Consider the following 14,386-nt stretch of genomic DNA (forward strand, 5'->3'; position numbering starts at 1 on the left):
TTGGTTATTATGGGATTGGGGCAGGCTGCTGCAAGCCGGGCAGGCAACTATTCGTCATTGTATTCACAGTGCAATTTAGACTGGCAACTACACACTGAAAAGTTTGAGGGTTTATCTACCGTCCCCTTTGCTAGATTTGAGCTAATCTGGCTCAGGCTAATGTTGTTGTTGTTGTGCATAGGCAACTGAGGAATAAATAGCCTACTTCTTGGTTGTTGGATTCAATTTAAAGTTCCCAAAAGTAAGACGTGGTATTTATATATTTGCAGAAAACCATTCAGGTTTCTTTTGTGACTTTGGCTCGTGCTTTCTAAATAATTATCTAAACAAAAATGCATTGTTCTGCTGCCTGTAAGCACAGTCCAGTAGTGCAACATCAATGTGAATGGCATAGGCTATATGGCATGGTCTTCTTGCATAACAGGTCTACTCTAGCTGTGATTGGTAATGGAGCAACGGGTCTGTGTAGATTCCGACCTGGACAAGATGGACAAGTTGTATTAGCTTTCATTTACTGCAGTGTCTATTAATTGCCCAAACGCACGGCCACTTGCTCATTCATTGCGATAGAATTTTCACAAACACAGACTACTTCATTTCCAAACTTTCTACGAATAATGAAAACATGAACATGTGCATATCTATGGCCGATTCACAAATGGCATTACATTTGATGGTGCTAAATTTGTGTCAATTCCTCTTTAACACTGAAAAGTGTGGAACCATATACACACTGGCCCAGCGTTAATTTATAAAATGTCAATCACCTTAGATTTGAGCATCTGTGGCCTCCATTTAAGAACATCCTCAATTACTTAAAATGTGTCACTGGTGTAACCATCATTGATGCTACTACTCCTAGCCTACTCCTTAAAAATGATTGAAAGTCATTTAAGCTGCCATATCAGTTGATTTAGAATAGAAAAATTCTGTTAATTTGATTTAAAAAATGACATGCCCAATGCCACTTCAATTCAAGAACGACCCACCTCTGTTTGCAGAGTTAGTATTGGTAGAGGCCCTGTCTTACCTTTTGCCGAGCGATGCTTCCATATGATGTTGGGTTCTGGTCGTCCAATGGCAAGACACATTAGAGTAATGTTGCTGCCCTCGTTCACTGTGATGTCCGTCGATATGTTTGTGATCTTTGCAGGTACTAAGGAAAGTGGACAAAAAAACATTGAATTAAATTCTAATTGAAAGTACTATCATTCAATTATACATTTAGTAAGAATATAGATACAGCACTTTTGTTAGAAAAATGTTGACTTCATCTCAACCATCACAATTCAAACCATCAAAACCATGTAGCAAGCTTACAACTCATTTATGGTCATTACCATATAGAACATTGTACATTCTCACGAGACACTATCATATATAAATGTATAAATATATACTTTAGATAGGCATATGCCATTTGAATGTTGGATTTCAGTCTGCATTGACTGCTATGTAGGTGTAATAAAACTCTAAATTGAACCTGGACTTACATGTTGCATTTGTGACATCCAGTGTGGCTAATAAGGGTTATTATAATGGATAGGAAAGGCAGATAGGTATGTAACCAGTGATTGGGGACCATGGGGTGAGTGGTTTGCTCTCGTACATCTCATTGACCTTTCTATCTAATGCTCTAATTATTATGCATTTCTAATGTTCCTTTCTGGCTCATTTAGGGGACAGTTCCTAACCTACTTTTAAATGCCACAGAATAGCTTTCTCCAATCCTTACAGATTTGGTTTGTCACCTAAAACCCTCACAAACTTTTCAGATGCACAATTGAGAATAACCTGTTGGGCTACATCACTGCCTGGTATGGCAACAGCACCGCACACAATCACAGGGCTCTCCAGACACATCACCAGGGGAAAACTACCTGCCCTACAGCACCTGATGTCACAGGAAGGCCAAAAAGATAATCAAGAACAACAACCACCCAAGCTACTGCCTCTTCACCCCGCTACCATCCAGAACGCGAGGTCAGTACAGGTGCATCAAAGCTAGGACCGAGAGACTGAAAAACAGTTTCTAGCTCAAGGCCATCAGGAATGTCCACCAGAGCTGTTGATAGATAATGAATGTGCAGTTCTCTACCATAAGCCGCCTCCAACATTGTTTTAGAGAACTTGGCAGTACGTCTAACTGACCTCACAACCGCAGACCAAGTGTAACCACACCAGCCCAGGACCTCCTCATCTGGCTTCTTCATCTGTGGGATTGTCCAAGACCAGCCACCGGACAGCTGATGAAACTGTGGGTTTGCACAACTGAAGAATTTCTGAACAAACTGTCAGACACCGTATCAGGAAGCTCATCTGCATGCTTGTTGTTCTCACCAGTGTCTTGACCTGACTGCAGTTCGGCGTCATAACGATCTTCAGTGGGTAAATGCTCACCTTCGATGGCCACTGGCACGCTGGACAAGTGTGCTCTTCAAGAATGAATCCTGATTTCAACTGTACCCCAGATGGCAGACAGCATGTATGGCATCGTGTCGGTGAGTGGATTGCTGATGTCAACATTGTGAACAGAGTGCCACATGGTGGCGGTGGGATTATGGTATGGGCAGGCATAAACTACAGACAACTATCACATTTGCATTTTTGACGGCAATTTGAATGACATGACGAGATCCTGAGGCCCATTGTCTTGCCAATCACCCACCGCCATCACCTCATGTTTGATCATGATAATGCACGGTCCCATGTCACAAGGATCTGTACACAATTCCTGGAAGCTGAAAATGTCCCAGTTCTTCCATGGCCGGTATACTGACCAGACATGTTACCCATTGAGCATGTCTGTGATGCTCTGGATCAACGTGTACAACAGCGTTTTCCAGTTCCGGCAATATCCAGCAACTTCGCACAGCCATTGAAGAGGAGTGGGACAACACATGCCCCTACCCTTTTTTAAGATATCTGTGACCAACAGATGTACAGTATATCTGTATTCCCAGTCATGTGAAATCCATAGATTAAGGCCTAATGACTGTATTTAAATTGACTGATTTCCTTACATGAACTGTAACTCAGTAAAATAGTTGAAATTGTTGCATGTTGCATTTATATTTTAGTTCAGTGTAGTTCACCTTTATGTAAGGTCAATTTCACTTAAGAATTTGGTGCCCTATGAAATATACTTTTGCTTTCACTTGCTGGACATATCCGTTTTGTTGAACACAGACGTTTGCAAAGTAAGCATCTGAAGATGGTCAACACAACATGTAAATATCAGAGCCTGATTTTCATTACAGATACCTTAATCAGCCATCACTGGTTCTTATCACATCAATAATGCCATAAGTACATTATAAACCATCTCCAACCCTCTATCAACCATAGCCGGTCAACGGTAGCAACAGCAGTCAAGTGCTTTCAAAACAGGTATAACACCTCTACCAAGGAATCTGACATTTTGTTGTAAAGCGAAGGGACACGCTAAACTACACTGCAACTCCCTCAGTGGGTCTTAACCTTTGGCAGTCTAGTTTCCCTCAGTGTGACTTCAGAGCGAGGAGACCTGACCAGACTAACTGGCTGATGAAAAGCAGGGAGCAGAGTCTATACATCTCGGCCCTCCAAGTCTCCTGCTGAGATGAATGGGCTGGAGAGTCTGTGAAGGAACAGTTGACTGTAGTCTAGAGGGTTGACATCATTGTGTCAGCATTTTTCATGCTGCGGTTGGGAGCGGGTAGTAAGACAGACAACATTGGGCTGAAAATATATTTTGTCATTCCGCAGATTATTTGCAAACGGTCGTCTTTCTGCTTTGTGTGAGTTAGCCTAGGCCTACCTATTGTATTAAACACACAACTTTGTCCCATTATACACACACTCTCAAGATTCGCTGCTTCAAGTTAAGTAGGCCACCTCTCCTCTCCTAGTTGGTCATGAGAGATCAAGTGCGCCTAGTATACTGTGTGTGTGGTCTTTATTAAATAGTGTAGGATGCCTATGCATGGGCGGAGAATCACGTAGCATTTATCTTTCCAATTCAATTAAATATGACAATGAATATCCCATTGAGCATGGTGAAGTTATTAATTGTACTTTGGATGGTGTAACAATACACCCAGTCACTACAAAGATACTCCGTTATCGGAGAGGAAGGAAACCATTCAGGAATTTTACATCAAGGCCATTGGTGAGTTTCAAATAGTTTATAGCTGTGATAGGAGAAAACCGAGGATGCATCATCAATATGGTAGTTACTCCACAATACTAACCTAATTGACAGATGAAAAGAAGGAAGGCACTAAAGTAATACTGCAAAAAATGTGGAAAATCAATTCACTTTTTGTCCTGAATACAAAGTGCTGTGTTGTATTGTATTTTTCCCCAAACATTACTGAGTACCACTGTCCATATTTCCAAGTATAGTGGTGACTGCATCCTGTCTGGTCCTGTGTAGCTCAGTTGGTAGAGCATGGCGCTTGTAATGCCAGGGTAGTGGGTTTGATCCCCGGGACCACCCATACGTAGAATGTATGCACACATGACTGTAAGTCGCTTTGGATAAAAGCGTCTGCTAAATGGCATATATTATATTTATATTATTATTATGTTATGGGTATCCATCTAATCGTTAAGGACAGGGGAGTTTTTCAGGATAAAAAAAATTATGGAATGGAGCTCAGCACAGGCAAAATCTTAGAGAAAAAAACCTAGTTCAGTGTGCTTTCCACCAGACACTGGGAGATGAATTCACCTTTCAGCAGGACAATAACCTAAATCACAAGTCCAAATCTACACTAGAGTTACTAACCAAGAGGCAGTGAATGTTCCCGAGTGGCTGAGTTACACTTTTGACTTAAATCTGCTTGACAATCTATGACAAGACTTAAGTCTTGGTTGTCTACCAATGATCAAAACCAATTTAACAGAGCTTGAAGTCTTGTGGAAATATTACATTTACATTTACATTACATTTAAGTCATTTAGCAGACGCTCTTATCCAGAGCGACTTACAAATTGGTGCATTCACCTTATGACATCCAGTGGAACAACCACTTTACAATAGTGCATCTAAATATTTTAAGGGGGAGGGGGGTGAGAAGGATTACTTTATCCTATCCTAGGTATTCCTTAAAGAGGTGGGGTTTCAGGTGTCTCCGGAAGGTGGTGATTGACTCCGCTGTCCTGGCGTCGTGAGGGAGTTTGTTCCACCATTGGGGAGCCAGAGCAGCGAACAGTTTTGACTGAGCTGAGCGGGAACTGTACTTCCTCAGTGGTAGGGAGGCGAGCAGGCCAGAGGTGGATGAACGCAGTGCCCTTATTTGGGTGTAGGGCCTGATCAGAGCCTGGAGGTACTGAGGTGCCGTTCCCTCACAGCTCCGTAGGCAAGCACCATGGTCTTGTAGCGGATGCGAGCTTCAACTGGAAGCCAGTGGAGAGAGCGGAGGAGCGGGGTGACGTGAGAGAACTTGGGAAGGTTGAACACTAGACGGGCTGCGGCGTTCTGGATGAGTTGTAGGGGTTTAATGGCACAGGCAGGGAGCCCAGCCAACAGCGAGTTGCAGTAATCCAGACGGGAGATGACAAGTGCCTGGATTAGGACCTGCGCCGCTTCCTGTGTGAGGCAGGGTCGTACTCTGCGGATGTTGTAGAGCATGAACCTACAGGAACGGGCCACCGCCTTGATGTTAGTTGAGAACGACAGTTTGTTGTCCAGGATCACGCCAAGGTTCTTAGCGCTCTGGGAGGAGGACACAATGGAGTTGTCAACCGTGATGGCGAGATCATGGAACGGGCAGTCCTTCCCCGGGAGGAAGAGCAGCTCCGTCTTGCCGAAGTTCAGCTTGAGGTGGTGATCCGTCATCCACACTGATATGTCTGCCAGACATGCAGAGATGCGATTCGCCACCTGGTCATCAGAAGGGGGAAAGGAGAAGATTAATTGTGTGTCGTCTGCATAGCAATGATAGGAGAGACCATGTGAGGTTATGACAGAGCCAAGTGACTTGGTGTATAGCGAGAATAGGAGAGGGCCTAGAACAGAGCCCTGGGGGACACCAGTGGTGAGAGCGCGTGGTGAGGAGACAGATTCTCGCCACGCCACCTGGTAGGAGCGACCTGTCAGGTAGGACGCAATCCAAGCGTGGGCCGCGCCGGAGATGCCCAACTCGGAGAGGGTGGAGAGGAGGATCTGATGGTTCACAGTATCGAAGGCAGCCGATAGGTCTAGAAGGATGAGAGCAGAGGAGAGAGAGTTAGCTTTAGCGGTGCGGAGCGCCTCCGTGATACAGAGAAGAGCAGTCTCAGTTGAATGACTAGTCTTGAAACCTGACTGATTTGGATCAAGAAGGTCATTCTGAGAGAGATAGCGGGAGAGCTGACCAATATTGTGCAATCCAGGTGTGCAAAGCTTTTAAAGATTAACCCAAAGGTGATTCTAATGTGTATTGGCTCTAGGGTGTGAATACTTATGTAAATTACATTTCAGTATTTCAATTTCAATACATTTGAAAAAAATCCACAAATACTGTATGTTTTCACTTTGCCATTATTGGGTATTATGTGTAGATGGGAGAGCCAAAAATCAAATGAATCCATTCTGAATGTAGGCTGTAACACAACAAAATGTGGATTAAGTCAAGGGGTATGAAAACCTTCTGAAGGCACTGTATTTGTCTCTGCCTGCAAATCATCCTCATAAAAGGTAGGCTTATTCCTATATACAAAACGTTGCTCTAGAGAAAGTGTCCACTTTCATCATTGATGCTGCATCATGTTTAGTAGCAATACTTGCGAGATCAGGTGTGCATTTGGTCTCAATTAAATAGAGTAGGCTTACTTGTTCCAAATTTGCTGGGACAAGTGTGCTGAGTCACATACGCATAAAATAACATTACGGGACTGCAGTTGGGTTCGGGACCAGCTCTTTCAGTAGCGCCCAGCAGGTGTGGGCAGGTGCGGTATGAAAACCTGCAGGTGCGGGCGGGAGTCAATGACTAAATAAGTCCTGCTCAAACCTCTACCGAAGGCATCTAGCTTGATAATGGCAGTTGCCAGAGATTAAAACATGCTCAGTTGCAGTGCCCTGATGGTAGTCAGAAATCAAGACCCCAGGAAATGCGTCACTCTGTTCATGTCAGCACAGCATTGGAGGGAGCTGATAATCAAGGTCTGTGGATGTTGGAAGATTTCTTTAGGGTGTTTATTTCACAATGGAGCTTTTCAATTTTATGTTCTTATATGAATGGCTCCAAATGGAAAAAGTTACATAAACTTAGTTTGGAGTCATTAAAACTCATTTTTTAACCACTCCACAAATTTCTTGTTAATCAAACTATAGTTTTGGCAAGTCGGTTAGGACATCTACTTTGTGCATGACACAAGTCATTTTTCCAACAATTGTTTACAGACAGATTATTTCACGTATAATTCACTGTATCACAATTACAGTAGGTCAGAAGTTTACATACACCAAGTTGACTGTGCCTTAAAAACAGCTTGGAAAATTCCAGAAAATTATGTCATGGCTTTAGAAGCTTCTGTTAGGCTACTTGACATATTTGAGTCAATTGGAGGTGTACCTGTGGATGTATTTCATGGGCTACCTTCGAACTCAGTGCCTCTTTGCTTGACATCATGGGAAAATCAAAATAAATCAGCCAAGATCTCAGAAAAAAAATGTAGACCTCCACAAGTCTGGTTCATCCTTGGGAGCAATTTCCAAACGCCTGAAGGTACCACGTTCATCAGTACAAACAATATTACACAAGTATAAACACCATGGGACCACGCAACCGTCATACCACTCAGGAAGGAGACGCATTCTGTCTTCTAGCATATTGTGGTGCATTAAGTGCAAATCAATCCCAGAACAACGGCAAAGGACCTTGTGAAGATGCTGGAGGAAATAGGTACAAAAGTATCTATATCCACAGTAAAACGAGTCCTATGTCGACATAACCTGAAAGGCCCCTCAGCAAGGAAGACGCCACTGCTCCAAAAAAGGCATAAAAAAGCAAGACTACGGTTTGCAACTGCTCATGGGGACAAAGGTCATACTATTTGGAGAAATGTCCTCTGGTCTGATGAAACAAAAATAGAACTGTTTAGCCATAATAACCATAGTTATGTTTGGAGGAAAAAGGGGGAGGCTTGCAAGCCAAAGAAGACCATCCCAAACGTGAAGCACGAGGGTTGCAGCATCATGTTGTGGGGGTGCTTTGCTGCAGGAGGGACTGGTGCACTTCACAAAATAGATGGCTTCATGAGGAAGGATAATTATGTGGATATATTGAATCAACATCTCAAGACATCAGTCAGGAAGTTAAAGCTTGGTCGCAAATGCGTCTTCCAAATGGACAATGAACCAAGCATACATTCAAAGCTGTGGCAAAATGAATTCAGGACAACAAAGTCAATGTATTGGATTGGCCATCACAAAGCCCCGACCTCAATCCTATAGAAAATGTGTGGCTAGAACTGAAAAAGTGTGTTTGAGCAAGGCCTACAAACCTGACTCAGTTACACCAGCTCTGTCAGGAGGAATGGGCCAAAATTCACCCAACGTATTGTGGGAAGCTTGTGGAAGGCTACCTGAAATGTTTGACCCAAGTTAAACAATTTAAAGGCAATACTACCAAATACTAATTGAGTGTATGTAAACTTCTGACCCACAGGGAATGTGATGAAATAAATAAAAGCTGAAATAAATAGTTAAAATAAAGTGGTGATCCTAACTGACCTAAGACAGGGAATTTTTACTGTTATTAAATGTCAGGAATTGTGAAAAACTGAGTTTAAATGTATTTGGCTAAGGTGTATGTAAACTTCCTACTTCAACTGTAATTTATCAATAGCCAGTAATTGTCAAAGACTACAGCCTCCCAAGTCATATACTGTTCTCTCTGCTACCGCACGGCAAGCGCCAACTCTGTGACCAAAAGGCAACTGAACAGCTTCTACGCCAAAGCCAAAAGACTGCTGAATATTTGATCAAATTGCTACCCGGACAATTTACACTTGAACCCCTTTTATTATTTATGTATTTATCTTAACTGACTCTCCCTTGCCCTGGCTCTATGCACACTCACTACCCCCCCCCCCAATCAGTATATCCTGATTGCCTAGTCACTTTTACCCCTACACATGTACATACTGTATTACTTCAATTACCTCACCTAGCTTATACCCCTGCACATTGACTCAGTACTGGTTCTCCTTGTATATAGTGTCATTATTGTTTTTATTTTGTTACAATTTCCTTTTTCATTGAGCAAATATTTGGATTGCACACTTTTAAACTCTGCACTGTTGGGAATAGGCTCGTAAGTAGGACAAACCTATAGGTAGAAATTTGTAGGATAAAATATTTTTGGAAGTGAAACGTAGCTGGATTCTCAAGCTTGGCAGCGACGATTCAGAAATCTCAGGTTTTATAGTAGAATGCTCTAAAGAGCCAAACAGCAGAGGAAATTCTGAAGAGGTCAAATACTTTACACTAAGGAATAGAGGAGTATGAAATACATGGCCACATTGTCACGACTTCCACCGAAGGTGGCTCCCCTGCCTGTTCGGCGCTCGGCGGTCGTCGTCGCCTGTCTACTAGCTGCCACCGATCCCCTTTTCTGTTTGTTATGTCTTATTGGTTGCACCTGTTTCTTGTTTGAGTTTTGGTTCAGGACTATATAAGCCTGTTCGGCCCGCCTGCTTTTGTGCGAGCTTGTTCTCTGTTAGTCTAGGTTGGTTGCATGTTGTGTTCCCTGTCTGTTTGTGCCCAGTTTTGGGTTGGACACTTTTGTCTTCGCCTGTTGTTTTTGGCTTTAATTGTGGATACCGCAATAAAGTTTGGATTCCCCCATTTTCCTCTGCTCTCTGCGCTTGACTCCGCACTCACCCCTCCTGGCTGAATGACACACATTGTTTCCTCAGAAAACCCAGCAGAGCAAAATGTGTGTGTGTGTGTGGTTTTTTTATGTGCGTGCATGCGTGTGTTTGTATGTCTGTGCGACCTTGGACTACTTTTTACAGCAGATGTGCAACCTATAATCAACTCAAAATCCACATATTCTATTTAATTACTATATCATTTGTATCCGACATTAATGGAATATTTTACCTTAGGAATCATGACAATGTACTTTTGGCAAATCCCATCCATTGACACATCAAAGGCGTTGTTACAGCTATGTTCTCCAACTCTTTAGTTAATTAATGTTAATTTATAACCAATCCAAAATGGTTAAAAATTTCAAACGGATTACTAAAGATTTTCCAAACTTACTACCTGTACACCTAGTCCCCAAAAACATCAGAGCCAACTTCTAGTGTCTCACCAACATACAGTATATAAGTATCTACTCATAAGCACCCAGAGTCATAGAGCAGTAACATCTCCAAATATGTGAGTCTGGGAAGCATCATAAACACTGGAGCTTCGGGCTGCTTGAGCATTGACGGGAGGGAAAACTAGGCCGATATCATGCTGGTTGGTGGGAGGGAAAAGGGTGACACCTGGCTTTAAACTTCCAAGCTCTTCAATTCAAAGGCAGCTCTGCTCCAGGGACTGGAACTCATACAGTAGCATGCCTGTGTTCTAGGCTCCAGTCCAAATAATGATGTTGCATGAAAGTCAAATGGAATTATTATTTGACCCTGCTGGTCATCCATGAAGTTTGAACATCGTGGCCATGTACTGTTATAATCTCCACCCTGCACAACCAGAAGAGGACTGGCGATCAACTCAGAGCCTGGTTCCTCTCTAGGTTTCTTCCTAGATTCCTGCCTTTTTAGGGAGATTTTCCTACCCACCGTGCTTCCACATCTGCATTGCTTGCTGTTTGGGGTTTTAGGCTGGGTTTCTGTATAGCACTTAGTGACATCGGCTGATGTAAGGAGGGCTTTATAAATACATTTGATTGATTGATTTGATTGAATCACAAAGGTATTGCTTACGCTTATAGATGTATTCCATGTATTTTTATCCCCCCAAAAAACTAATATCATAACCATTATACTCTGTAACTGTTTTCAAATCACCATTGGCCTCATGCTGAAATCCCTGAGCAGTTTCCTTCCTCTCCAGCAACTGAGTTAGGAAGGGTGCCTGTATCTTTCTAGCGACTGGGTGTATTTATACACAATCCAAAGTAATAGTAGTTAATAACTTCACCATGCTCGAAGGGATGTTCAGCATTTGCTTTTTTTATTTTTACACATCTACTGTACCAATCAGTGCCCTTCTTTGCGAGGCATTGGAAAACCTCCCTGGTCTTTGTGGTTGAATCTGTGCTTGAAATTCACTTCTCTATTGAGGGACCTTACAGGCAATTGTATGTGTGGGGTACAGAGATCGACTAGTCATTAACAAAATCATGTTAACCACTATAATTGAACACGGAATGAGTCCATGCAACTTATTATGAGATTTGTTAAGCAGATTTTTACTCCTGAACTTATTTAGGCTTGTCATAACAAAGGGGTTGAACACTTATTGATTCAAGACCTTTCAGCTTCGAATATTTTATTAATTTAAAAAACAAATCTACGAAAAGTTCCACTGAAATTATGGGGTATTGTGTGTAGATCAGTGACACAAAATCTCAATTTAATAAATGTTCAATTCAGGCTGTAACACAACAAAATGTGGAAAAGGTCAAGGGGTGTGAATACTTTCTGAAGGCACTGTATATGCAGACATGTGCACAGATAGGGGTCTACATGTGCCCTCCTACTCCAATGCGCCCTTCTGGGAGGTGGTATATATTAGGGCAATAATTGCGGTAGAGGAATTTCATCATGGGTCCCTGATATGTAATACACAGAAATGTATAATTATGGATATTAATGTCATTCTTTTCATGGTGATGTATTATAAATAGGTACACAAATGTAGGAACATGTAATATCCTCCTTTGCATGTTTGGGTATTTTCTACAAATTATTCTACATTATTTTAATGAGCTCCACCACAAACAAGACCAAATTTAGTTGGATGGACTGGACCAAATCTAAACCAATAATAGACAAGTTTGGACATCAAAGTACCTAGTTTAACTTCTGCTTCCAACTCACACCCTCAAACACGTAGATCCCCTGAACGCAGCTCACTCTCCAGATCTTAATCACCTGAATTCTAATCACCTGTTCACACACTTGTATGGCATATCTCCAGTCAGAACAGAAAACAAACCTTCATTGTTGTTTTCCTTACTAATGATACTTTGATAGGAACGCACACATGTCCAGAGTTAATAATAATAATAATAATATATGCCATTTAGCAGACACTTTTATCCAAAGCGACTTACAGTCATGTGTGCATACATTCTACGTATGGGTGGTCCCGGGAATCGAACCCACTACCCTGGCGTTACAAGCGCCATGCTCTACCAACTGAGCTACAGAAGGACCACAGTTAAGTGCCTTATTGCGTTATCATAATAGTTTCTGCATATTGTGTTATGTCATTTCTACTGTAGTACACAGTATGTACACAGTATGTACACAGTATTCGGAAAATACTCAGACCCCTTGACTTTTTCCACATTTTCTTATGGTACAGATTTATTCTAATATAGATTTTTTTTTAATTCCTTATCAATCTACACACATCAATCTACACACCCCGTAATGACAAAGCAAAAAAATGTTTTTGGTGGAGGGCTGCAGAGAACGTTGTGCTTCTGGGAGTTTCTCTCATCTCCACAGAGGCACTCTGGAGCTCTGTCAGTGACCATCACGTTCTTGGTCACCGCCCTGACCAAGGCCCTTCCCCACCGATTGCTCAGTTTGGCTGGGCGGACATCTCTAGGAAAAATCTTGGTAGTTCCAAACTCCTTCCATTTAAGAATGATGGAGGCCACTGTGTTCTTGGGGACTTTCAATGCTGCATACATCTTTTGGTACCTTTCCCCAGATCTGTGCCTCAACAAAATCCTGTCTTAGAGCTTTATGGGCAATTCCTTCGACCTCATGGCTTGGTCTTTGCTCTGACATGGACTGTCAACTGTGGTACCTTATATAGACAGGTGTGTGCCTTTCTAAACTACATCCAATCTATTGAATTTAACACAGGTGGACTCCAATCAAGTTGTAGAAAAATCTCAAGGATGATCAATGCAAACAGCATGCATCTGAGCTCAATTTCAAGTCTCATAGCAAAGGGTCTGAATAATTATACAAATACGGTATTTTTTTTATGTATTTTTTTATAAATGTGCAAACATTTCTAAAAATCGGATATCACTTTGTCATTATGGGGTATTGTGTGTAGATCGATGAAAAATAAATAGTTAATCAATATTAGAACAAGGTTGTAACGTAACAAAATAGAAAGGGGAAGGGGTCTGAATACTTTTCAAATGCACTGTATGTATGGAGCACAATGTATTCTGTTTGTATCCCTTTATAGCCGCAGACACGCAAGGTACGAATTTCATTACCTTCATGGTGTTATACTCAATTGGGCGTATGTAGCTAACTACATTTGTCTATTAATTCTGTAAAACAATGCTAATGGCGTCAGAGAAGTATTAGCTTGTGTTGTGTCATATGAAGCTGCCCTGGCCTTAGACTATAATGTCCTGGAAAAATCCTGACTTCATGTCGCACATAACAAAGAACTTGACCCCAAACCTGTGTTTTTTGGAGGGAATATATTGACGGAACACCAGCATACCCTTCCATAAAAACAGGGACTCATCAAAGCATAGGTCCATGTATGGCAAAAATGTCCAACCAAATGGCGATGTCAGGCTGGTAAGAACATTTTCCTTTTGTGTAATGGGTCATTTAGGTTGGCAGTAGCATTGTTGATAAAATGTAGGCATCGCAACAGAAGTAGGAAGCAGTCTTGGGAAAAGAGAGCAGCAAATAAGAGAGTTGCAAACATAGAATCCGTGCTCCATTATCCCCTTTAGGCAGTTCATCTTCACTATTCCCATGAGAAGGACTGTCACCAGGAAGGTTAACATTTCACTAATTGTGGTTGTCATCCATTTAGTGAGCTTCCCCCTCACTCCTGGCTCTCTCTTCTCCTGTAGATCCAAGGCATAGCGATTGGTCTCCTCCACTGTCTCCCACCAGCTCCTCTATCAGAACAAACTTGAAGCACTCTGCCTCAGAGGGAGATGGCAAGGGGCTTTGCCCTCCAGACTGGGACTCAAAGCCAACAGCAGGACCAGGAGGGGTGAAATGGCTGACGGACTTCCAGCAACCGCAGACCTGTACTTCACCCAGTGTTGGTCGGCCTTCATCAACACCAGCATCTTCAGAGAGCCCTGGGACTTTGTTGGCGGGCAAGGGGTCCTTAGATTCTTGGCCAAAAGGATGGGGGGGGGCAGCACCTCACTGTCACTGTCAGAATCTGATTCCTCACCTTCATACTCAGAATTACTCCCAAAATGTTCACATTTGTGAGTTGTCTCCT

At 42.3% G+C, this 14,386-nt stretch overlaps 1 protein-coding gene across 2 annotated transcripts in view; it reads right to left on the bottom strand.

Annotated features, from left to right (window-relative positions):
- Positions 1–14,386, bottom strand: part of LOC124000897 (opioid-binding protein/cell adhesion molecule-like) — a 412,918-nt gene that overhangs the window by 84,294 nt on the left and 314,238 nt on the right. For both annotated transcript variants that reach the window (XM_046307575.1, XM_046307574.1), the window contains one exon: positions 1,031–1,156. In XM_046307575.1, the coding sequence (XP_046163531.1) occupies positions 1,031–1,156 (126 nt within the window). The remainder of the gene's footprint in view (positions 1–1,030; positions 1,157–14,386) is intronic.

Source organism: Oncorhynchus gorbuscha, linkage group LG16, assembly GCF_021184085.1.
Source record: "Oncorhynchus gorbuscha isolate QuinsamMale2020 ecotype Even-year linkage group LG16, OgorEven_v1.0, whole genome shotgun sequence".
Classification (NCBI taxonomy): domain Eukaryota; kingdom Metazoa; phylum Chordata; class Actinopteri; order Salmoniformes; family Salmonidae; genus Oncorhynchus; species Oncorhynchus gorbuscha.